General features: G+C 37.4%; 1 protein-coding gene across 1 annotated transcript in view; it reads left to right on the plus strand.

Moving 5' to 3' along the window:
* The window catches only part of LOC150091450 (exportin-4-like), a 748,459-nt gene that overhangs the window by 490,440 nt on the left and 231,201 nt on the right, over nucleotides 1-26,818 (plus strand). Inside the window, exons 14-15 of the mRNA XM_090383995.1 lie at nucleotides 10,035-10,194; nucleotides 14,142-14,311. Of these exons, the coding sequence (XP_090240121.1) occupies nucleotides 10,035-10,194; nucleotides 14,142-14,311 (330 nt within the window). The remainder of the gene's footprint in view (nucleotides 1-10,034; nucleotides 10,195-14,141; nucleotides 14,312-26,818) is intronic.

Genomic DNA, 26,818 nt, shown 5'->3' on the forward strand with positions numbered 1-26,818 from the left:
TGGTGAAAAACGTTTTACACCATGAGCCTTGAACAGTCTTTTCAGGGCTGAACTGATTGATAGGACTGTTATTATACATTCTTTCCTATTGTGTCTGTGCAGGATTGCAGATGTTTTCAGTTTCAGATCATGACTTTTTCTGAAATTTCTCTGGTTTTGTTAATTAAATCCTCCTGAAATATATTCATCCCATTTGAATATTTTTAAAAAATAAAATTTTAAAATTCAAGTAATAACTAGAATAGGTATAAACAGATATTTTGCAAGTCGTAAATAAGTGACAAGAAACAGCATTATAAGTCATCATTAGTAGATTAGTGTGCCTATTATCTTGCAATCCCCTGCTGTCTTCACATCCGATGCTCAAAAAAAAAAAAAAAAAAAAAAATTGGACCAAATGTTTAGTTTGTTTTAGTGTGTCGCGTCGATTGTTGTGTTCCATTGCACCGCAAAAGGACAAATTTTGTCTTGTTATGCATGTCAGGAATTTGTTTTGTTTTGTTTAGAAATTTCAAAAATTATGGGCAAACGCAAGAGTTGTGTTTAAATGAAGCACAACTTCATTTAAACAAAAACGTGAAATTATTCAAAAGTTTGGAAATGGTGCATCCATTAAATCTCTAAAGAACCATTATAATGTTGGTGACCAAACCATACGCGACATTGTAAAAAGTAAAGGGAAGCATCGTATTGGACATGCGAGTAGTGCATGGTAAGCTCTTTATCTATCGCCATACTTTTATGTAGGTTGCTGAACATATTTCGATACAGCAAGTCCCTGACTTATGATCTTCGGATTTACATTACATTATTTATAATTTTTTTATATGACTGAAGATTTCAAGTGAAGGGGACACACATTTCGCCATAATGTAACAACTAACAGAATTCCAGCTATTGGTATTATCACAAATGCAATAAGATCGAGTTTACTACCCGTTTATAATGAATTGCACTAACAGAAAAGCCTAATAACCCGGAAAGTGCAAATTGTTTTTATTGTTTTATGGCGGTGACCTCCAGAAATGTGTTTTAGTAAAATGTCATGCGTGGAGTGATAATAGTGAGTTTTCGCCTTAACCCTATGAAGTTCTTTTCAGAAATGTTTTTGACCATTATCATGGTGCCGACTAAGAGAATAAGTGGCAGCAGTACTAGTAAGTCTATCAAGAAAAGGAAAGTGATCGAGTTGGATCAGAAAATTAAAATAAGGATGTATGAAAATTGCCAAACATTAACAAGTATCCTGCGGAATTCAGATTTGTCAGTGGCAACCGGTGAACACAATAAAGGAGAAAGATAGGATAGAAGCAGTCGGCACTAATGATGGTCAACAATAATAATAACCAAGGCTACTAAATACATACCAGTTTTTACAGTACAATAACACATTTTTTCTTCTTCCTTTTATGTTTTCTTATGTGCTACTCAGGCTACTTTATTGCTGTCCCCAGATAAAGTTTTTAATTGAACTAATTAAAAATATATAACTATTTTTCTTTATTCTTCTGAGGATATTATGTGGTTTTTGTAATTTTGGCATATCAGCGATATAGCAGCAATATTTTATTAGTCATTCCTGAGTTATGAAAATCTCGACTTACGTAAGAAGTCCTGGAATGTATCTCTAAAATATGTCGGGGACTTACTGTATTTTTGGATTAACCAGGAAATCGATTATCCAGGAAATTTTTTTTACCTTCTATCCCAGAAAATTGAGAGTCTACTGTGTGAATATACAGGCTTTACGACATTGTTACGTTCCAGCAAAACAGAGTCGTAAAATGAAAACAAGACCAAATTATAACGTAATTGAATGAGATAGGTTCCAAAATTTCCAAATTTTTCCAAGTATGCACTAATATTTCTGTTCTTTATAAATAATTAAATATTTTAAACATTTAATGCACATGTTTTATTTATACTTATATATAAAATAATTAATAAAATAAAATTTTACTTTGGTCCTGTGGAGTCATCCCTTGAGTACATATTTACTCAAGTGATGACTCCACTACCCGTTTCGTCCACATTAAAAACTAAATCACGGTAGTAGTTGCCTTCGTCTATTAAGTGTTTAAATTCGGAAGGATACTCTTCCACCACTGGAATGTCAGCACTAGCAGCCTCACCAGACACTTTCACATTGTGAATTTTACAACAGTTTTTAAACTGATGAAACCACCCTTTTCCGGCCATAAATGTTTCTCTGCTACCAGACTCCTCACATAATTCGTCAAATAACGACTTTGCCTTGTCCAGAATTACCACCTGTGTAACAGGAATGTTATTTTGGTTCATATCATCAACCCACAAAACTAACAATTTCTCCATTTTTTCCATTGTCTCACTGCACGAATAAGTTGTTTTGGAGGATGACGCACTAGTTATCCCTGTGTGTGCGCGCGCTTTATTTTATCAACATTGTTCATAATCGTTGATACAGTAGAAGGTGCTAAACTCAACGCCTTACACACACATCTGACCGATGCTCACCAGACTCCATGTGACAGTCACATCCATTTTCTCCTTAATTGTTAGTGTTTTAAACTCTTTTTGGCCCCCCCGGCACAGAAACTGCCCTACGCTTAGAGCTCATAGTTACACAAAAATTATTATTAATGAGAAATAACACTGTGTAACCCATTAACAATTGAGGGAAAATTCACAAGAAACGAACATGGCACACTGAATGTAAACAAAGAACCCTGGGGGCTCACATCTGGTGAGTACGGGCTTGGCACACCCAAGGTCTTGAGCTGGATATCATTCTTCTCTTTCTTGGTGATTCCCTTCTACTTTTGACTCTCTCTCTCTCTCTCTCTCTCTCTCTCTCAGGGTAACTTGGGAATTTTTTTTTTCCTGGTACAGCATAAGCCTCAGGCTTCCTTGCACCATATGGCTATTAATAATAACAATAATAATAACTCTTGGCATAGCTATCATTCTACCCACAATGCACCACGAAAAACAAAAGAAATGCCTAGTGTGTGTTTGGACTTGCAGGTGTTGCTGCAACGTGTTACTGAGCTTTGATTTTTTTTGTTATTTTCAGGTAATATTTTGAAACAGTCGTTAATGTGAAAAGTTGTAAAATGGACCATTGTAAAACAGGACCTACCCATTTTACGATGAGTATTTTGCTGCAGTATTTTAATTTGAAAGTATGTTTGAACCATGACAAAGAGTTATGTTGTGTAACTAGTAAGATTCAATCTTTTAAGAATTTACTGTTATTTAAACTGTGTAAGTCTTTTTATATATCACATTTTTTGCTTTAATTTTTGGTGTCAAGGTAACACAAATTGACGTTAAAGCATATAAATTCTATTTGACTTTAGCATCTGGATGCAGATATATTGTAATACTTACTACACTGGTTTATTGTTAAAATTATAAATATGTTGCTTGTTTGATTTTATCAAGAAAACTTCCGTTGACTCATTGTTTAAAAATACATTGTTGCCCATCACACGCATGCAAGCCTAACTGTAATGAACGTGTATTATGACACTGTCTGTCGTGTGGTGAAAAAAGAGAGAGAAATTAGAAAGAGAAAGTAATGTGACAGCGGTAAGTTTGAAAATACATAATTTTTTTTTTTTTTTAAGTAGTCGAGAAACAATTAAAGTGTTGTAAATAAAGGTTTAGTCTGATTACTGATTTCATTCTGGTTTAGAAAATAAGAATAGGCGTGAGGATCAAAGATAAGTTATAATAATATTTGCATAGCTTGAAATGCTTGTTCTAGATTTAAACTGACCCCAGAACAATGTTACAGGCATTAGCAGTTTAGATACTGTAATTTTATTGCAGATGAAACCTGAAACCAAAAGCAAATTTTAATAGTGCCTAAACTTGTTTGTTAAATATGTCTTACAACAAACAAATCAATTTATGAAATTTGATTCGTTCAAAAGATAAAGCTAGACACGTTATTCTCTTTCCTTTTCAAATGAATGGTTTTCTACTGAACTGGATCCTGATGAAGCAGGCATTCAATATGAATTAAGAATTGCATGCGTAGTCTAGAAGGAGCTGATAATACAAGTAAATTGTTTATGTGCTGGTTATCAAAGAACATAAGCTTGCAGGAAAATATATGTGTTGTTTAAATGAGAAATAAGTTTTGTTTGATTCAATACCTTTTGGAACACCAGCACATTTGTAAACTTAACAGTGACACATATTGGAAGGTAAATTGAGAAAACTAGAATCTGATTATGGTGGTAAAGGGGATAACCCAAGGTTAATTCGGATACAAAGATTTAATAAAGGGAATTGGTGCAGTCAGATGTTTTTTGGGAACCATGGCATGATTAGCCTTTAACTTAACTTGAATGTAAAAGTTTAACAGTACAGTGATATGTCATGATCTGGGAGAAGAGTCTGTATCAAAAGCTGCTATAGCTGAGAGAAGACCGAGCCTCTAGGGATGAATGATATTCATATTGTTATTCTCAAAAAGGATACCAATGCATGTATCATGTTGTCGGAGAAAGTTGAGATCATCATCATACTCCAAGATTCCCTTTGACTGGGAAGATACTGGTGTCTCTTCAAGGGAACCAGTGACTACAAGCAGATGGGAGGTGTAAAAGAGGTGATGGTAAACTGTAGACCTGTGAGTTCGACTTCTTTTGTTCGTATGATCATGGGGTCTGTGACTCTGAAGGATGTCCCACTTATTGATCTGTTAGGTGTGGGAGGGTGCTTCAGAACATCCCTGACCACCAGCTTCATGAGGTAAAAATCAGAAGTCTCTCTTCTTGCTTTAGTTGGGCATATCCATTTGATCCTCAGTGTATCACAAGAATCAATAGACACTATATCACAATAAATCTAATGAAAACCAGTCTCTGGAAATTTGACTTTATGGACTGATGCACAGTCCATAACAGTCTTTATGGACTGTGCATCATCCATTTCAGCATGTTTTCCATGGTGTTGCTACTCCATACTCACAACAAACCTTATTTTGAACCTCCTGTGATGATTTATTTCAATAATTAAGAAAATTCTCTTTGTTGATCTATGGCATCCAGCAGTTGTGCAGGCTGCCGGCTCAGAAACATGCAAAAATCATATATCTATACTGATGGTTCAAAAACAGATAAAACCAGGGTTGCTGTGGCAGTTTCATCCACTTTTTTATCTAAAAAAATTGATTCCTGCGATTCTAACATGATTTCGTATATGGCAAATAGTGGCTGCTGTTATCTTTTGCTGGATGCTTGGTCATGTAGGAATCACAGGATGTGAATTAATTTGTACACTTAGCAGCTACACAACCTGGATTTGTGCTTCTCATCATTTGTGGAATACCTACATAGATTTTTAAAAACATTATGCAAGATCAGTGGTCTCAAATATGGTAAGCTCAAGTCAGTAATAAACTCCTTTGGATAAAATAACAGCACTGTATTATTTTTCTACATTTTGTTTGTTTTTCTCACCTTTATATCTCTGCAGTGACAATGATAAGCTTATGGTCTTTAGAAATGGCTACGTTTTCTCTAAGTTAACCTAAAATAACTAATAATAACAAATGAATCCGTTATTTTATAACGGATACATACTAACTAGTTGACATTTCTGTTCACTGGCATTTGTGGGTGGAGGTTAAAATTTAAAACAGTAAAAAGATAAGCAATCAATAACAAAGAACACGACACACACAAATTGCAAGTAACACGATACGTGCAAGTGAGAATGGAGTAACAAGTTACGAAGCTTTTAAAAATAGGAATGTAGTGAAGATTATGAAAATTAATTTTTTTATATGATTGAAGATTTCTTGGAAGTGTAAACACAATTTCACCATAATAACCCACAATTTCAGCTGTCGGTATTATCACAAATTCAATAAGATCAAGTTTACTATCCATTTATGATAGATTGCACTAACAGAAAAGCCCAATAAACAGTTGACTGCTAATTGTTTTTATTGTTTTATGGTTGTGACCTCCAGAAATCCGACAGAACCACGTGGTTCAGTCGGAGACAATCGTAGGATAATCTCCAGTGATGCGGTCTCCTGCCCCGATTAAAAGGCATGTTGTGCCAATTAAGCGAAGTAAACCCTGGCTATTTTCTCGATTAGGTTCTGTTTTTTAAGATTTGTCCCAAATAAACAGCCGCCCCGATTAACTGGTGGCCCAAATAACAGGAATCCGCTGTATATGCAGAAAGACTGCTTCATATGGCAACATTTGTTGGGGTGTGGGATTCCAGTATAGTTCCCTAGAATACCCTGAACACATCAGAAGGAGTAATTTCTGAATGGGACCTCATCAGTGTCTCCAAAGAAGAAATTTAAAACGAGTTGGAAGAACAAGGTATATAGCTGAGATAAGAATTTAGGTAGGTAGGGGTTGGACAATTACTCCAAACAGAAATCTCATTCTACACTTCATCATTGCTATAACTGTCAAGTTTCATGGTACAGCACTTTGTGTTTGAGCTATCAAAATTTTGAAAGAGAATGTCTTAGAGCATTTCAAGCTGTAACAAATGCACAAAACAACCTAACTCTTAAAATAATTCTGGACAACCAACTGAATATTACTATTCTTCTTTTTTCTTAAGTTAATTGGCTACTTGCAACTGGTATATAAAAGTTAATACTAGGTCATTTGTGGATTATAATGCAGTCTTGGTATTTTAACATCCACCAAGAGAAGTCAGCAATTCTAAATATTATGTCATACGAAACTTTTCTAACTTAGGTTAGAAGCTCAGTACATTATAACCTAAGTTGCTCTTATTCCAATAGCTCTCAAACAACATTTTTCTGACAAGAAGCAAGTTTTCTGCTTTTAGCCTGTTCAGAATCTAATTTGGATGGATAAATTACTGTTTTACAATTCTTGCAAGCTTTAGTGTAGGCAGAAAATTAACCTGGAGATTTGGATGCAAGCCACTTGCAATATGCATCATTCTTATCTTGAACAGCACACTTATTGGAAAACCAAGATTTAAATAGAGGATGAGATTTTAAGATGGATTTCATTACTACAAGAATAATTTCACTGACAGGATCTGAACAGTCATTGACGTCATAGGATTTAAAACAGTAATCCAACCAAGGAAAAGAATAACAGAAATCTCGCAGATTATCCTGTTCTGTTCTCTAGTAATGCCATACATGAGACTGAGAATGGCCAAGAAAGAGAGAGGAATGCTCCATTGGAGAAGTTACTATCATGAATTTTGACCTTAAGGTGCCCTAGATGATCATTCACCTCTGCTGTGTACTTTGAAGAGTTGTTTATGAGAAAAAGATTAAAAGTGTTTGATGTATGATTAGGTTTGTTTGGTATCCTGGTAGGTAAATAAACAGTCTGCAAGGCATCTAGAAAATGGAAGCAAGCCAGAGTTGTGAACATTAAAATCACAAGTGAAAAATTACCTCACTGTTAGGAAAGTTATACAGTAGGACCCCACTCATATGGCTGGTTAGGTTCCAGACCTCCGCCGAAAAGTGGAACATAGCCTTTTTTTTTCACTTGCAAATGCATATAAAAGCCTAATAACATGTTTACACCATCATATGCTGTAAACAGACTGAATAGCAGACAATAAAATGGCACCTGATGGCATTCTCGGACTCGGTTGCCGAACCTGTCATGCCAAAAAAATGGAGCAAACGCCGAGCATAATGAACATGGATGTAATTGAAAACCACCGTATTAGCAGAACCCGAAAAGTGAAATGCCAAAAGGCGGGGCCCTGCTGTACAGAAGAAAGTTGATAGAGGATATTCCAAATTACTAAGTTTCTGATAGGGAATATCGGAGCTCACATATGTACAAGTACCACCTTTGAAGCAAAAGGAATCGTACTGCAAATAATTAGAACAATTGAAGGAGTTTACTTATGCCTGGGTAATGAGCACACGTCATTTCTACTACAAAGGTAGTTTTAATGCATCGTTTTAATTATATCTCCTATTGTGAATACTTTCACAATGAGTTTCACGGTATTGCACTACCTCAAATAAATAATGCTTCACCTATGGAGAAGACTATTGTTACTTATTCCTTGCAGATACCACTCCCTAATAGATATTCAAGACTTTTTGGCACATCTTCGGTGGGTGGGTAGGTATCCTGTTGTTGCAATAGTGACAACCCAGTTATAAAGTATAATTCCACAATGTGAGAAATGTCTGGTGGTGTACGTGGTTTAATCTAAAAGATATTTCTTGGCTAAATGTCTCTCATGTTGTGGAGTTATACTTCATAACTGGGTTGTCACTATTGCAACAACAGGGTACCTACCTACCCACTGAAGAGGGGCCAAAAAAACCTTGCAATGGTGCTGTCTGGGTGGTGATATCTACCAAGAATAAGTAACAATAGTTTTCTCCATAGGTTAAGCGTTTCTTATTCGAGGTAGTGCAATACCATGGCAACTCATTGTGAAGGTATTCACAATATGAGATTAATTAAAGCGATGCATTAAAACTACCTTGGTAGTAGAAATGAATTTGCGTGCATTACCTATGCATAAGTAAACTCCTTCATACTCTTAGGCAGTTAGCCAAGAAATATCTTTTAAATTATTAGAACAACTGAGATGAGTAGTAGTTGAATTAACTGATAATTGGGATTCAAAAAAAAAAAAATAACTGGGACTTGGCAGATTGTAAGTGGAAATGGACATCATTGAGATTGGAACTGAAACAGACTCCATATATTTTTGAAATGAATGGGAATGTTTTTGGGAGGTTTAGATCTTTTTGAAGTTAATTTTGTGCTGTTAGTTTGACTATTTGTGATGTTATTCAATACTAAAATAAAATTGGGGAGGGGACATGTTGTATGAAGTAATGAAATTTTTGGGTATGGTATACCCGTTCAACAAAAATATACCCAGCTCCCGGGGGCTCACATCTGGTGAGTATGGGCTTGGCAAACCCAGGGTCCTGAGCTGGATATCATCATTCTTCTCTTTCTTGGTGATGCCTTTCTACTTCTCTCTCTCTCTCTCTCTCTCTCTCTCTCTCTCACACAAGCACAGGGGTTAACTCGGGAATTTTTTTTTCTTGGCTGGTGTAGCATAAGCCTCAGTCTTCCTTGTACCATATGGCTAATAATAATAATAATAATATAATTAGCCCCTGACACTGCCTCTCCCCTTACACTACTTGGACTCCTCGCTTCAGTCACTATCTGGCAGATTGGAGGCAGCCAGCGAGATTATACGCTAGCTGATCTCGATGTCTCCTACAGAGTTATCAATAGGTTTAGTCTGGTGCACCAACTAGTGGCTTGTATGCAAACACCATTTTAGTGCTTTACCCTCAAAATATAAGAAAGATTGGATCTTGCAATAATGGCCATCATAACCACAAATGACATCAGTCATACTGCACGGTGGAAGAGATGGGGGTTGCTGGAGACTCTGGAGACTAAACATAGGTTTCACCACTTTAGACCGTCAATAAACAAAGTATTGGTATTGCGGCAGTTGATGAGAGTCATATTAGAGTTATCCACCTAGGTGGTCACCTCCAGTATACTAGGTATAGCATTTCAATGGTTTTATGCAGGATTACTAACAGTCACACCATCATGAAGATGCAAGCAGAGGATTTGGTTGTTGCAGAACAACTAGACTTCACTGAAATTTGGTCCACTGGACTCACAAGTATTAATGAATATCAGTTCCATCAGCCTTTTTAGCCTCCCCGATAGCAAGCTCTACTACCTGTAACAATCCTCAAGGACCATAATATAGACTAAACAATGTTCACAGTATACTGCCAACAGTAGAAGGTAGCAGGCATGTAAAATTTATACAGAAAGAGGACCACCCCATGTGACCTATCACGAATGTGTTGAAGTTTTCAGTTTGTATTTTACCTAATGCTTATCAATGTTGAAATATTTAAAAATAAGCAATATTGGTTACATTTCAAGAATTTAAAAGTCGTGTTTGTAATATTTCTTTTTTTTTTATTTGAGTATGTTTTCATAATTCTTTTTTTTTATTATTATTATTATTATTATTATTATTTAATTTAACAGGTTAATAGCTGCAGTTTTTCGGATGTGTGAAGTAGAAAAAAGAGCTCTAGAAGCAAATTTAGCCCATCTTTTAAGCCCAGAGGTGGGAATTACCTTGGTGTGGTTTATTAGTCGTTGGGTGGTGACCTACTTGCTTCCTCATGAAACATTTTATACTGAGGTGAGAATTGATATGTATGCAGTTATTATTATTATTAGTTTTTTCACTAACAATGAATTTTTGTAATAGATATTTTTTGTTATAATTATTATGGATATTCTTTTTATAGTACCGTCCTGGGATGTTTTCAGTCAAAGAACTAAAATACAGTTGGAGCTGATATAATCACATTGTTTGTTGATCCTTGCAGCTAGCAATGGCTACAACCACAGTTTCTCTAACAGTGCAAAACAGTCTCTGTTTGTTTCCTGTCAGGATTGGGTGGAACAGAGCCATGCCAAGGGTGAGGCAAATTAGGCTCTTGCCTCAGATCAAAAGCTGAAAGGGGTGCCAAAAAACAGATTAAATAATTGCCAACATTGCCATGACTAACAGTAGGGCGCAATTTTTCATTCTTGCCTCAGGTACTAAAATGGCTCGGCAAGGCCCTGGGGTGGAATTTTAGTTGGCTTATTTCACAATGTAGTCATAGTAGCCTATCTGAGGTAAGCCCTGTTTCAAAGACTGGGCTTTTATCTTGCATTTGGACTATAGAATAAGCACAATTTACAGGCATGTGATTTAGAATAATCTTACAGTAGCTGAGGCTACTGTAAGATTATTCTAATTCTATTAACTAACAGATTTGTGTGTGTGTGTGTGTGTGTGTGTGTGTGTGTGTGTGTGTGTGTGTGTGTGTGTGTGTGTGTGTGTGTGTGTGTGTGTGTGTGTGTGGAATTTAAGTACCAAAGTTGTAGGATTCCTGCAGGCCTGGGTTCGTTCCCCTACTCTACCTGAAAGCCATGGCAGCAAGATGAAAAAAATATATAATTTAATGTAAAAATAACAATTATTCTTTACATTAAATTGTAATGTAAAAATGACACAAACTTACAACAACTTTTGTTAAAGAATTTTAGAAATTTGAATAACCTATAATTAACAGAGGCTGTACATTTTTGTTTAACATTTTTAAAATAAATTAAAACAGAGGTTTACATAGTCTCTTTCTTCACTCCAAAGTGGTGGGGTTTTCCTGCTGACTGACCCCCCAAGACTGGCAGACCCCCCCATCAACACCAGATCATGACATCATAATTATTAGTCATGTGAGCTGCCTTTTATGCTCTGTTACTGCTGAATACTGGTGAATTGCTAGGCTGCTATGGTTCTGAGTATCTATGAGGTCCTCTGTAAAAACAGAACAAGCTTCAGGAAGAAAAGTAGACGAGTCCCCGTCTATTTCTATTAATGGTGGACTAAGCTTGAAGTACAGGCCTTCTTAAAACTTTCTTCTACTATGTAATTCAACTTTAAGTATCTGTGTGTTTTTGTCTAGGTTTTTTATATGACTGCTAGATGTAGTGTTTTGCTTATTGCCAATGAAATCTGTGCACTGTATTCTGATTTGTTTTAGTTTTCTGCTATCAATGAAAAAGGCATATGCTTTATCAATAGGTTGTTTGGCATTCCTCATTCACCTACCCTTATAAGGAATAAGGAAATATAAATGTGAGTTTTACTGGCATTATTATTTTCTTTTGTGGAGGGTATTTTTTTGTTGTGCTAGTGATGCAGTTACAAATTTGAGAGGAAGGGATCACAGTTATTTAAAAAAATAACTGAGGTAATGTGTTTCATTTCCAGTTCCTAGAGGCTGACATTATGTAAACTGTTCAGGGTCAGGTCATTCACTACATCAGTTTTAAAACAGGGTTGGAATGGCAATTGATGCAGATTGTTGTGTCTGTGGGTTTGTGCTAACTGATATTTAGTCCTTGAGGCTATCACACACATTCTAATTCTATTAATAATTTCCTTTTTTTGTTGAAATGTTAAAACTATGCATTTTCTTTTTGTTCACATTTTACCATAAAAAAATTGAGAAAAATAAAAATAATAAATCGCACAATTTAGTGTCGATATTATTCTTACTGAATCTGGAGCTAAACTGATCTGAAATTCACTCATGATTTCTGAGAAAACCCAGTAGTCCCTGTGATATTTTTCTACAGCATATTTCTTGAAGGTCACAACCATAAAACAATTTGCAGTTTTCAGTTTATTGGGCATTTTGTTTATACAATCTGTTATAAACAGGTAGTAAACTCGATCTTTCTCTTATTATAATCAAAATTCAATAGGCAAACATGCTCACTATAACCGGAGCTTACTGTACTACTGTTAATAAAAAAAAAATAAAAAAAAAAGAAAGAAAGAAAGAAGAAGAAAGATCAGCTTTTCAAATTATTCTGGATAACCGACATTCTACTGTATATTACTTGCTGAATGATATGATTACTTTATTTTAGGATATGATTACTTTATTTTTACCTGTGAAGGTCAGCAGAATGTACAGAAGAAAGATGTTATGTACTTACACACAAATATAAAATATGAAGGCTCAAATGAAAACTTAGTTCTAATCTTCCATTCAGTATTCACAGTTTATTTGGGCTAATAAGAAAGAATTTCTAGCCTGTGGTTTTTTTTCTTCAATGAATAGGTATTTTTCAGATTTTAATAATGATTATAATTTTTATAATAACAACCCAAGTTCCTCATTTTTAGGATGACTTTATTTTTTAGATACAGGGTGTTTCACGTAAAACCGGTCCCAGTCACTTGCAAAATAATTAGAGAAATCTAGACAGGAGTAAAATGAGATAAACACAAAAAAAAAACTCAGTCAAAAGTAACTTTATTTATTCTCTCCGAATGTACACGCAGTTATAAGAGGTGCTGGAAATGATGTCCTTGTGCGTCTATACACTTTTGTGCACGTGTAATCATATTCAAGGTGACTCGATGCAAAACTGTGGCGTTGATAGCCTCGATATTTCTTTGAATGCTGTCCTTCAGTTCATTTACTGTGTGGGGGTTGTGCTCATAAACTCTTCCTTTCAAATATTCCCATAGGTAAAAGTCACACAAAGGCAAATCTGGAGAACATGGCAGCCACAACCCTTTACCAACTGTGCGTTCCTCTGTGAAACTGTCATGAACATGTGCCAGTGATTCACGAGATGTGCGCCATCCTGTTGAAAGTAGTAGTTTTCATGCTCTTGTCCTGTAGAAGTTTTCAAAAATCTGAAGATAAACTGCTGTGTTCACTGTAGTGTCAAAAATATTGGGCCAATGATTCAATAGCCAGAAACCGCACACCACACCCCTATTTTCTGGGTGTGAAGTGGTTTCTGATGTAAGTTGTTAGGATTTTTAGCACACCAGTATCGAGTGTTTTGAGAATTCACATGATCAGAAAAATCGAACCATGCCTTACTATTCATGAAATAAAGCAGTGGGTCGAGTTACCATCTGAAAATTTTGTTAAAGAGCCACTCACAATAATTTAGATGTTTAGGCAGTTATTCTTGGATGCACGTCACGCGATAGGGTTTCTATTTCAGGTAACGAAGTACACGAAAACAAGAAGTTGATTTCACTGCGGTTTGTTGCGACAATTAGATTTTCTGGGGCTAGCTAAAATTCTCTTTTGAATGTTCAACACTGCCTCTGGAGTCCTAACAGACTATTTCTTGGTGTGTTTACATCAGAGCCTGTTGTCCGCCATTTTGCAAGTAAGCACTGAATAGTACTCTTAGCTGGGATGGTAGCAATAGGAAATTTCCCAAAAAACAATTCCTGTGTTTCCTTAAAAGAGCCAATACGTACATAGGCTTCCACTATACAAATCCTTTCTTGCACAGAATATGGCATTCTTGACAATACTTTCACACACCTATCACAAGTGCAAAGGCCGACTGTATGTTGAGCAACACAAACTGAAATGATTTCGCTAAAATTTATTCTTTGAACAACTTCGCGTGGGAGTTGTTCAAAAATGAATATCACACCAATATGAGGTGGGACGGTTTTACACGGATCACCCTATAGTTCCTATTTCAATTTTTAAATTATTAAATTCATTTGCTTAAGTTCCTAATTAAATCTTTACATATATTTAGATGAGTATGACATTAATTGGAGCATTTGGTCGAGATTCTGAAGGTGGATTGTGGACCCTGAATTTCCTACTATCAAAATTAGAATCCAATTTGGTTCTCTGGACTACAGAACCTAAACTGGCTTGTGAAACTTCACAGTGTTTGGTAGCAATATTGAACAATACTGAAAGGTTAGTATAGTATAGTATACATTAATTTGGTATATTAATCAGTGGAAATTCTGAATATTTTTGGCAAATGTCATTAAAATGACTATGAAAATTATACACTCCTTGCCTTGTGCATTTGTCACTCACTCTGACATCTGATTTTATTGCCTTTTATACCCGTCTATTTTTTGTGCATAAGCTTAGTGGTTGTTATAGCATAGCATAGCATAGCAGATGCCTCTTAATTAACTGACTTGCCACAGTAACTATCACACCATCTTTAACCCTGCAGTGTTGGTGCTAGACCTGTGGTGTTCCTTTTGAAGATAATGAGCCTACTGATTGAAGATAAAAATCTAATTTTCTGTACCTTCCTAAATATAGACAAATTTTTGCTTGGTATGGTTTTAGAAATTGTTTTTACTGTTTTCCCAGAGTTAATGCATGTGAGAACTGCTCTGCGACACTCTTTGTAAACAGTGCAATACCAATGCAACTCATTGTAAAGACAAAATTTTTCTGCTGTGAGAATAGAGACCATTGCATTTATGCCAGTTAACTTAGAATTGTATGTCTGTTTGCAATTGAAGTTTTACTTGCTTTCACACTATATGTAGTTATTTAAAAAATGAGAGATTAACCTTTTGGAGATATTTATTTGAAAGTAGTGCAATATCGTTGCAACTTGTTGTGAATCCAAAGTTGGTTCAGCTGAGCATAAAGACTATTGCATTAATACTGCAAAGCTTGGAATTGTGGTTGTTCATAATTCAAGTTTTACTTGCTTTTAGACTGTCATTATGTAATTAAAAAAACTTACCTGAAAAGGTTATTCTCTTTCTGGATAATGCTTCTTCACATCCCAGTTGCGAGAAACTTAAAAGACAGTGACATATAGGCCAGAAAAGATTTTAGCATTAGCATTATTAGAGGCATGTGATGCAAGAAAGCAAGCTTATGCAGCATCAGCCAAAAAAAAAAAAAAAAAAAACCCTGCTCCCATTTCACCACTCTGTTCGTTCCAAATACCTGTCCAGCTCAGCCTTAAATTTATTTAGGCTATGAACTTCCACAACAAGGGATGGAAGTCTGTTCCACCAACCAACTACCCGCTGGCTAAAGGCAAACTTCCGCACATCTATCCTACATCTGTCTTTTCTCAATTTGAATTTATGCCCTCTCAGGTGATTATTCTGAGCAAAAGGAAGAATCCCATCAGTATTGAGCATGCTTAAACCATTTAAAGCTTTATACACCTCAATCAGATCACCTCGCAAGTGCCTAGTCTCCAGACATTGTAATTTGCAAAACTTAAGTCTTTCTTTGTAACAGCAACCTTTTGTTCCATTCACTAATCTTGTTGCCCTTCTGTGTACACGTTCCAACAGCTCTACATCCTTCTTAAAATGAGGACTCCAGACCTGTATACAGTACTCAAGGTGTAGCCTGACCATTGCCTTATACAAGGGAATAATCACTTCCTTATCCCTGCTAGAAAAATTCCTGTATATTATTGTCAAGACACCATGAGCTACTCTTGCAGACCTTCTGCACTGCTCAGAAAACTTCATATCTGCCTACACAATTACCCCCACGTCCTTTTTGTTCTCTACACTGTCAGTGTTGTACCACAGATTTCATATGTTATTCTGGAGTTACTGCTTCCCATATGTAGTACTTTACATTTGTCAATGTTAAACTTCATTTGCCACCTCTCAGCCCATCTGCTCAACTTTTCTAGATCCTGTTGCAGCAGTGTACTGTCATTAGTATCCTTAAAAACCCTGCCAACCTTCGTATCGTCTGCAAACTTGGACATTAAGCTTGATATACCATCATCAATATCATTTATAAATACAGAAAACAACAATGGGCCCAACACTGAACCCCGAGGGACTCCACTAATAACATTAGCCCACGATGAGCAGTGTCCATTGATTACCACTCTTTGTCTTCTCTCACTCAACCATCCCTTTATCCATAGCAACAATTTGCCACTCTTCTTCAATTTGTTCAGTAGTCTTCCGTGTGCAACAGTATAAAAAGCCTTCCTAAGATCCAAATATATGATATCAAAGTTATTCCCCTGCATCCAGTTGCTTTGTGACTACATCATAGTATCCAATCAGATTGGTCAGGCAAGACTTTCCCTTAACAAAACCATGCTGTGTCTGAGCTAAAACTGAAGTCTTGTCTAGATGATCCTGCAGTGCTTCTTTAACCAGCGCCTCCATTAATTTCTCCACAACATAAGTTAATGTAACAGGTCTGTATTGACTTGTGTTGCCCTTTGATCCTCCTTTGTGAATTTTGGGGTCGCATTTGCACATCTCCAGTCCTCAGGTACCTCCCCTGAGGCCAAAGAAATTCTCATAATTATGGCTAAGGGCTTGCTTACTTCCTTTGCTGCCTCATTTAATATAACTGGATAGATCCCATCCACCCCGGGTGCCTTTTTTTATGTTTATGTTCAACAATTTCTTCTCCACTTTCCTCTCTTATTACAAAATCATCTAGCTCACTGCCAGAGAGGTTAATTCACCTCTGGCATTCCCCTCCCTGAATAACTTAATTGTGAATGTAGATGCATAATACTCATTTAGTTTGTTAGCCACCTGAGCAGGATCATCAACAGTTCAACCATCAGTATCCAGTGGACCAATCTGATTCATCCCTTTCCTTCTAGAGTTTACGTAGGTAAAGACCACTTTGCTGTTTTTCTTTGCATCCTTTGCAAAAGATTTCTCATAATCTGCCTTTGCCTGCCTAATCGCCTTTGTGACTTGGTTACAGACCAGCTTATATCTATCATAGGCTTCCATGTCACCCATTAATTTATATCTATCACATGCATTTTTATTCTCTGCCATATGTCTCATTAGTTCATCTGATATGCATTTAGGCCTAAACCTTGAACAATATTTCTTAGTTGGTATGTAAAGCCTAGTAGCTTCCAAGATAAATTCTTTGTATGCTTCCAATTTTGAATTTGCTGTTGGTAACGTCATCAGTTCGTCCCACTGTATAGAATTTAAATACTGTCTCAGACCACCGTAGTCACCTTTACGAAAGCAAAATCCCTTCCCTTTACCCTTTATGGAGTTACATCTTTATGTAAATCTCACTTCAGCACACTTGATCACTGCCACCTAGTGGTTCCTTTATCTGCAGATTCTTAATGCATGAAGAATCACTACTGATAATCAAGAGTATTACTCCGTCTAGTTGCCTCCCGAACATGCTGATGTAGAAAACAATCATCCAATAAATCCACAAAAGCCTTTGCTAGTGTGTGAGTTGTTGTTTTTTGGTTTTTAGGAGCATTAGCAACTAAGGCCATATTGCTCCGGGATATGCGGTGGTCATTCCCTGACCTTTCCACATCCTCCGTATTTGGTGGTGACGGGCTCGAACCCCGGTATATTCAAGAAGCGTGTGCTGTGCACTGCTGCTGCTCCTTCCCACCCGGCTACGGAGGTGCCTGCTAGTGTGTGAGTGACCAATGCACAAATTACAGTGAATATCTGGGAAATTAAAATCCCTCATTATAATACTCTCTGATTTACTGGTCCACTCTATATGTCCCTGTACAGTTTCTTGTTATACTCATCAGAGTCATTAGGTCTATAGCACACTCCTACTCTCAATTTTGATCTCCCATTGCTTATGTCACACCAAGCTGACTCGACACTGCACTGTCCAGCGATGTTGACTGGCTTCATTTCCTTGAATTTTGTGTTTCTTAACTAATAGCATAACCCCTCCTCCCTTCCTATCTTGTCTACCCCTCCTGTACACATTGTACTCCCCAAATTCCAGTTCTGCATTCCTTATATCTGTGTGACACCACGTCTCTGGTATCCCAACAATATCTGCCTTTGATGTTTTGAGCAATACCTCAAATTCATTAAATTTATTTACCAAACTCCTAGCATTGGTGTACACGCAAGTATACATGCACCTGTTCCTATTCTTAGCTACCCTAACACAACCCATGTGTTTACTTGTACCGCAATCACTTCCAGCAGTCTCTGAAATACCCTGCATCTTGTTTTCCTGGCTGCTGCTCATTCCAATAGAAGCAGTGCAAGAATCAAATTTCCTGATCCAGCCCCTGTAGATCTGGAAGTTCTAAGATGTTTAAAGAGATATTATAGGTGAAATTTTTTGAATTCAATGTTGTTAAAAACAGAAGATGTGTATAGAGATCTTAAAATAGAATCATTAAAAATTATAAACATTATAGATGATAAAAATAGCACCAGCATTGCATTGTCAACATTTACTAAATCCTGGAGAAAACTTTGACTTAGGTCAAACAAAGCAAATGGTAATAAAAGTCCAGAACTACTAAATAATGAAGAACATATTTTATTAACAGATTTCAAGCAAATTAAATGTTCCAAATATTCACAGGAAGAAGACATACAACAATGAATTCATGGTGACTTTTTGTTGGAAAATGAAGATGGACACTGTCAGAAATCATGCTGGCCATGACAGAAACACATGGATCTAAATACAGTACGAAGAAGGAGGTAAATCAAATAAAGAGCTAAACGTTATTCATACAGCAGCCAAAAATGTCGTATATGCAGATTTTCATTATATTGGTTGAATCAACAATAGGTTGATTCAACCAATATAATTCAAGAGTCAAAATGTTATCTTTATAAAGTGGAGGGACTGCAAAATTTCATATTTCATCATCTAAAGAGATGAAAATTACTGATTTTATCTAAATGAATGTACATGCACACATTATCAGTGAATATAATCCAAAGTAATATAATATAATAAATAATAATAACAAAATAATTTTTTATGATTCCTCTCTAGCCAACAATTTTGATTAACCAACTAACATCCAGTTCCAATCGTGTTGGATAAGAGGTCTTTTACTAGATATTGTAATAGAACTTAAATAAAAAAGAACCAAGTGAGGAAATTCACCTTTCTATTCATAGTGCATTTTTGAACATCATTAATCCTGTTGACTTTTATCAGTCACTTAGTCAGCTGGTACTGCTGCCTCCTTGCGGTGGGGAAATCTGGGTGGTAAAAGAACTAGAACTAAAGAGCACTGATGTAGACTTGCAAAACTATTTGCCAGCTTAGACTTTGACCATATGATAGTTTCCATTCCAAAAGGAACAAGAAATGCAGTGGACTAGTAATGCTACCTACATGTGGGAAATTCCTTGTATACACCACCCATATGTTAAAAAAAAAAAAAAAAAAACCTGCTGAAACTATATGCCTGTTTATATTAACAGTTTGAAGAGAAAAGGGAAACCACCTATGTCTGGAATAATGAAGAATGACTAGAAGAAATTTATGAAGGGGGAAAAATACCCTCTAAAATTTGTCTTTTGGGACAATGTGTTTTACTAACTTAATATACCAGCTTATAGTAGTTTTTTTTTTTTTTGTGTTTTTTTACTAATTTTCTTTTAATAGCTTAAAGTGCATAGAGGTTTATGCACTGTATATAAAAGAAAATGGAAATAATTGTAAGAAATGAAATGAGAAATGAGGCACAACAAAAAGTGAAGAAAGAACAGCAACATACTCAACCAAGCAAAAGGCTGAGTGGTTATAGCTCCTACACTGATAACCAATTAATGAATATATCCCTAACTAGCAGGTCTCTTGTAGTGGGAAGAATGGGTGAAAGGTTGTAGTCACAAATATAAATACCAACTAATATCACCTCTGGTGGAGGATAAAATGGGAAGAGGAAAAGTTGGCTTTATGCACTTGGAGTTGAACGGTGAATGGTTAGGATTCTACACTGCTCGACAAAATTAACAGAACACTTATGAAATGTGGTGTAACTTGTGCTGCATGCGATGAAGTGGGACAATATTTGGTATAGTAGTGTACTATAGAATAGTAATAAAATGAGACAGCGAGAAGCTCCGGACAGGTATTAGGGTCATTGTGCTTTCATTGTAGTTTATAGGAGCTGTATAAGAATTACCAAAAAGGTCACATTACAGAAGTCTATACAAGATGCTCGAAAATATGGTCACATGACATCAGTACAGCATATGATCTCCTCCAATGACTAAACAGGCTTGACAGTGGTGAACCATGCTCGATATAAGGGCCTGTAAGATTCTGTGGCAAGAAATGCCATTTTACCACTGAGTGCAAACCTTAGTTGTATTGCACACCAATACAAACGTTGTATTTGTGCGTAATACAACATCCAAGGGTGTCCCACATATGTTCAATCAGATTTAAGTCTGGTGATAGTGCTGGCCACAGCAGTCGTTGGATATCTTCAGTTGGAAGATATTATACCACCACTTGAGCTCTGGTGCAGTGGCATTGTCGTGCATGAAAAGAAAATCTGGGCCAACCGCACCCCTAAAAAGACACAACACATTTGGTTCGAGGGTCTCTTTTTGGCACCTCTGCACAGTTATGGTACCCCAATCAAAAACATGATGACAGGTAAAGTGTATTGATGTCTAACGGCACCAGGGGTTTCCCCCATCTCCGCGTTGCTTTCATTGTGGGTGTACCAGTTCACTGGGAAGGCCAGAGATTTAAAAGTGTATGGATTTTGTATAAGTGTAATGTTATGTATCGTTGTTCATCTGGCCATTTAGCCGCAGGACCCCTACTGAGGCCCAACGTTGCCCACACTTGGCCCCGTGGAGGCAGACCAGGTACACAGTAGTATGGAGCTTTACTCTGGCAGGCCCTGCCACCTAGTTTCCTGAGATTTCAGTGGCTAGGGCCTATGTAAAAAAAAAAAAAAAATTGTAATGCAACATGCGGCGATTTTCAGGGTAAGACCCTAAGAGATTATTAGAGGCCAAAAGGGCATGTGTGACTTGATTTGAACAATTAAAATTTTGGTAGTGTGGGGCATACGCTATGATATTTAGTCAGAGTGGGGAGGAGACTGAAGGCTGGGGGGCAAAAGTCAGAAATATGGGGTCAATAGGGAAGATGGCCCCAGAGAAGGTCAGTGGGGCATGCCCATGCTCCACCAGGAGGAAAAGAGGGGTGGGCGAGGGGGGGGAGAAAAACAGCAGAGCCGTCCCCTCTCTCCCCTGCCCAGGAATTGGAGTAAAAGCCCTGTGCAAGTGAGCTCAGGTGCACGATCGCCTTGTGGCATCGGCAGCAAAGCTGCGTGTAGTCCCAGTAGTTGAAGTGTCCAAGCCGTGAAAGTTCGTCATTCCTGGGACAGTCTCGACCTGTCCAGTAGTAGTACTATATATCCATTTTTGTGCAGACGATGCATGAGCGGGTATCCTCACACTCGTCATTCATATTTCCGCGTCTCTATCAGATAGGTTGTTGTGCTAAGAGTCCGTGAGGTCCCTCCTTATTGAAGTTTCTTATATTCAGAAGTTGTGTTTTGCGCTGGAGGGGTAAGCAGCTCTTGCACAAGTTTCTCCTTATTATTGTGGTTCCCTGTGAACAGCAATTCGTGTTTTTCGCCGGGTGAACAACTCCTGCGCAAATTTGGCTAGTGCCTTGTACTCTTCGCATGAATCTAGTAGGTGCGACTCGAGATGTCTTGGGAAGTATGTGGTTGCTGTCATAAGTCTGCAGCGTAGGTCTTCATAGTTGGTACATTCATACATTATGTGTGTCCAGGTTTCTGGCTCCCCACAAGAGCAACGTGGGTCCTCTAGGATTCTGAAAGATGCTGATTTCTCATGATGACGGGTGTGGCCAGTGATATTATTCCATCCCACACAAGAACACAACTTCCACTGTAAGTGTCCCATTTCTTTGATGTTGGAGAACCACTGGCAAAAATCGTGCTGGCCATGACAGAAACAGATGGATCTAAATACAGTACGAAGAAGGGGGTAAATCAAATAAAGAGCCAAACGTTATTCATACAGCAGCCAAAAATGTCATATATGCAGATTTTCATCATATAGGTTGAATCAACAATAGGTTGATTCAAGAGTCAAAAATCTTTATAAAGTGGAGGGACATGAACAATATGGTACCTCATTCTTCATTGTATCCAGTTTAAAAAACTTCTAAGATTTGTTTGTTGGCTAAAACGGGACTCATCAGAGAACATAACTGTACCACATATCTCAGGGCTTCAAGTTACGTATTCATGGCACCAGTTTTGATGAGCTCTGTGGAGTTTTGGGGCTAATGGAATTCAAACTACTGGCTTCCTTGCGTAGAGTCCACTTGAATTGAGCCTTCTTAACACAGTCCAGTTGGAAATGTTTTCACCTGTGGCTGCAGCAACTTCAAGAGACAGTTGATGACTGGATATCGTAGGGTTCCGTCTTGCTGTTAGAGCCAGATAGCATTCTGTTCTTGTTGATGTATCCCTCAGGTGACCTTGGTCAGCTGGTTTTGTATCCTGAAACTGCTTCCATACTGCTGAAACGACACTACTTGACACATTAAGCCAACATGTCAAGTCGCCACCTGCGACTGCTTGGTTTCAAGTCATCCAACTGCCTGCCATCTCAAAGAATCATCTACAACGATGATGAGACTTGCCATCCCGAGTACTGGAGATGTTGTTATCCTACAGAGCAAGCCAAAAAAATGGGAATGATGTGGTGTGGTCACAACTGGTGTTTTTATAGGCATGAATAATTTGCATAGTGTGTGGCTCTGTAAGGTGGTAGATCGATTTATATTGGATATTCAGAATTTGCATGCCAGGATGCCTATTATATCAAATATTTGCCTTCAGAAACACTGTTCACAATAAAATATTCATGAAAAACATTTTGTTCTATTAAATTTGTTGAGTGGTATCGATACTTCAGAGAAGTTTGAGGATACTGCTCCCAGATGTAGGAACAATATTCTACAGTAGGGTGGATTTGAGATTTGTACAGAGTGAGTAGTTGCTCAAAAGAAAAGTAACACTGAGTGCAGAAAAGAAAACCCAGTTTTTTTTTTTTTTTTTTTTTATGTGGAGGAAGTGATATTTGTAGTGGCTTTCTGTGTGGGGGGGAGAGAGAGAGAGAGAGTAGAAGTTAGAGTAATTCCTAATACACTATGTGACTGTGATTTTGTCTAGAAATCTGAGTGTTGTCAAAGGTACATATGAGCAACAGACTCCTTTTTATGAGGAAATAAGACAGAACTGACTTTTAAAAGGATTGAAGTTAAATAGAAGTTAAAAGAACTGCAATTGTCTACACCCTATGAAGAATGTCCTGGAAATAATTTAAGGAATTGGTAGTGGATATTCAAGAAGTTGAGGCTGTTTGTGCAGAACGTGGTGAGACTAAGTGCATTAGTCTCTGCTTCAGCCAGACAATGTGTACTTCATAAATTGGATGTGATCTATTAAAAAACACTCCGTATTTTGTTACTAGTTTTTTGAACCTCTCTAGTGGATAGTTTATATGCAGAAACAGTGCTTCTTGATACCTCAGTGTGGGTACCTGTATGTAGTGAGGGGCACTCTCAGTGATTCTGCTTCTCCTCCATATTAGCATCACCAGGCTCTAATATTCAATCTAAGTTTCCAGGCTAATACAGTAGGAATCTGATTGTTTGCCATGTGCTGTGACTAGTAGAAACTCTGAAAGAGGATTCTTGTTGTCTAGATGCCTAGCTTCAGCATACCACTTTGGCCTGTGCTTTGAGGAGGTCCTGGGATGGCTTGCCTAGCATCAGTTGCCCAGTGGGTTTGATTGCTTGGGTCAAATGTGCAGAATCCATGTCGCTCTACCCTCATGGTCAGAGGGACAGGGTTTAGGCTGGTGGATATGCAGGTATGGTGCTTGAGTAGTCCTGACGATCCCATTCTTGGGCACATTTATGGTAGGTAGTGGGTGTTCCTTTGAGTTCAATGGTGGATGGGGGCCTAGGCATCAAACCAAATAAAAAATCTCTATGAATCACGATAAATTCAACTCCTCTTCTGGAACCCCAATGCAATCCCTACCAGAAAGTCACGACACTGAATGTAATATTACCACTGCAGGCAGCAAAAAGGCCCAGAACACAAAAAATATCAGAACTATGCCACACTTCCTGATAATCCAGAGATAAACTCATAGAGGAAAATGTCTTCTTTCTTCATTCATAAAAGCCTGGATTGGCTAATCTGGAGACATTCAGATAGAAACCAAAACTGTGATAGAGATTCAGAACAGCTTCTTTGAGTCAGCACTGTTGAAAGAATTCCAATTATAGTTCCAGCATAATGCACTAAAATCATCTTGTGGTGACCTCATAATGGAATCTGTTTGAAGTGTTCAAAGGAGAAATCTGCTGTGATAGATTTCTTCTTTGGAGTAAAGCTATAAACAAATATTCGTGCTTAGAGATGGTCTAGTCCCTCATCCTTTGAGTTCATCAATGTTATCCAAATTCAGTTACAGTTGGCTACCTGCACTTCCTAGTAAGGGCATATGTACCAAACCTACGAAAGTGTTTTCAGTGTCAGAAATATGGACGCTTGCAAATGGCCTGTTGTGTTGTCCTTATATATGCTCAATGTAATGCAAAGGATCATGAAATCACTGTATGTTCAGCCGTAAATGTCCAAGCATGCCGGTGGTAAAAAGAAGAAACAGAAAAAGTGAAGAAGCATGTACTTAATTTCACATCAAAGGGCTTTTACTCTTTTAATGGACCATGTACCATACAAGAGTTTAAAACTACTCTAACTCTTACAAAGGCAAGTGCTGTTGGACCAGATGATATCCATTATGAAATGATTCAACACCTTTTATCAAGATCTGTGAATCACCTCCGTAGCCAGGTGGGCAGGTGCAGCAGTGTGTAGCACATGCTTCTTGATTACACCGGGGTTCAAGCCCGTGACCACCAAATACGGAGGATGCAGAAAGCTCACGGAATGACCACCGCATATCCCTGGAGCAATATGGCCTTAGTTGCTAATGCTCCTAAAAACCAAATAATAACAATAATAACCTGCTCTTTCTGTATAACATTATTTCTGGAGGAGCAGTTTCTTGACTCCAAGCAAAAGGCTTTGTTTTTGTGGCCAGGAAAGAATCCTAAATTTCAAACTATCGGTGTCACTCTGACTAGTTTTTTGTGCAAAAATCTGGAGAGATTGGTTAATGCTTGTCTTAGAGTATTTTGGGAGCAAATGACCTGATCTCCTACATGCAGCGGAGTTTCTGAAGAAATAGGTTCACATTGCATCATCTAATTAGACTGGAACATTTGTCCGAGATGCTTCCCTAAAATGAGAACACTTGATGTCCAACTTTTTCAAAATGGAAAAAGCATAATGATGCTGTATGAAGATTTGATATTTTAAAAGACCTTTATAGTCTTAGAGGTAATCTTACTGTTTTTAAGGTTACCTCTAAGACTAAAATTTTAAAATTCAAAGTTTCTGTAGGACTTTCCCCTCCCCAGTCCTTCTGCCAAGGGAAGAGAATACCTCAAGAATCAGTTTTAAGTGATACACTCTTTTGCCACCAAAGTAAATATGTGGATCATTGAAAAGCAGCTGCAACATATCACTGATTGCCTCAACTCCTGAACAGTGACTGATGACTTCTGGTTCTTGCATAAAATATTTTTTGTGTATATTTTTTTATAATTGCAGTGTTTATCCTGAACATGAATTGAGGCTTTGAAAAAATGCCATTCCAGTAGTACCAGACACAAAATTCTTGATGCTCGTATTTAATAAAAAGTCAACTTTTCTTGAACATTTGTTGTTAACTCCATACAATGTGCACTAGAGGTTTAAACATTATCTGTGCTCTTTCTCCTGTCCTCTGTTTCTTGGGGTGTGGAGTGATGCACCTTACTACATATCCATTATGTGCTTGTGTGATCTAAACTAGATTATGGATCCCAACCATCATCAGGCTATCAGTATTATTACTGGAATATTTCGAACATCTAATGTCCAGAGTCTCTACGTGAAATCAAATGAGCCATCATGTGTTTGATGGAAGCAGTTGTCTCTAAACTATACCCTCAAACTGAAGTCCCTGGAATTCTATCACACATGGATTTCTGTTTATGAGCTACATTGGGAAAACTTGTACAGCACCTGTCAGACTTCAACCATCCTTTTGGTATTCATGTTCCAGAGCTACTATGAGATTTGCAGATCATGTTAGACAAGGTTGCCCTATCATCAAATCAATCTATTTCACCTCAGCATGCTTGCGTTGCAACATGACTTTTCTCTTAAGAACTGGGTGAAATCTGATACCCCATTTTCTGTCTACTTGCAGGTCTACTCCACACATTGAGCCAAAATATTGACTTCTTGCCAGTTTACACTGTTGGATCCGCTGCTATTTTTCCAGACATGACATTATCTGAGCAGATGCCTCACGAGTGCATCATATACATTACAGAGCTGCACACTATAGAGTTAGCCTTGGTGCACTTAAGCATTTGCCAATCCCTTCGTTGTATTATATGTACAAAGTCCTTAAATGCATTACAGGCTGTATCAGCAATGAGATACACTACTTGTCCCATTCTGTTTTGAATTCAGCAGTAAATATGCATTCTCTGTGAACTGAAACTTGCTATCTGCTTTTGTTAGATCCCTAGCCA

The sequence above is a fragment of the Mastigoproctus giganteus genome, chromosome 1, assembly GCF_048544385.1.
Source record: "Mastigoproctus giganteus isolate SK-2022 chromosome 1, ASM4854438v1, whole genome shotgun sequence".
Lineage (NCBI taxonomy): Eukaryota > Metazoa > Arthropoda > Arachnida > Uropygi > Thelyphonidae > Mastigoproctus > Mastigoproctus giganteus.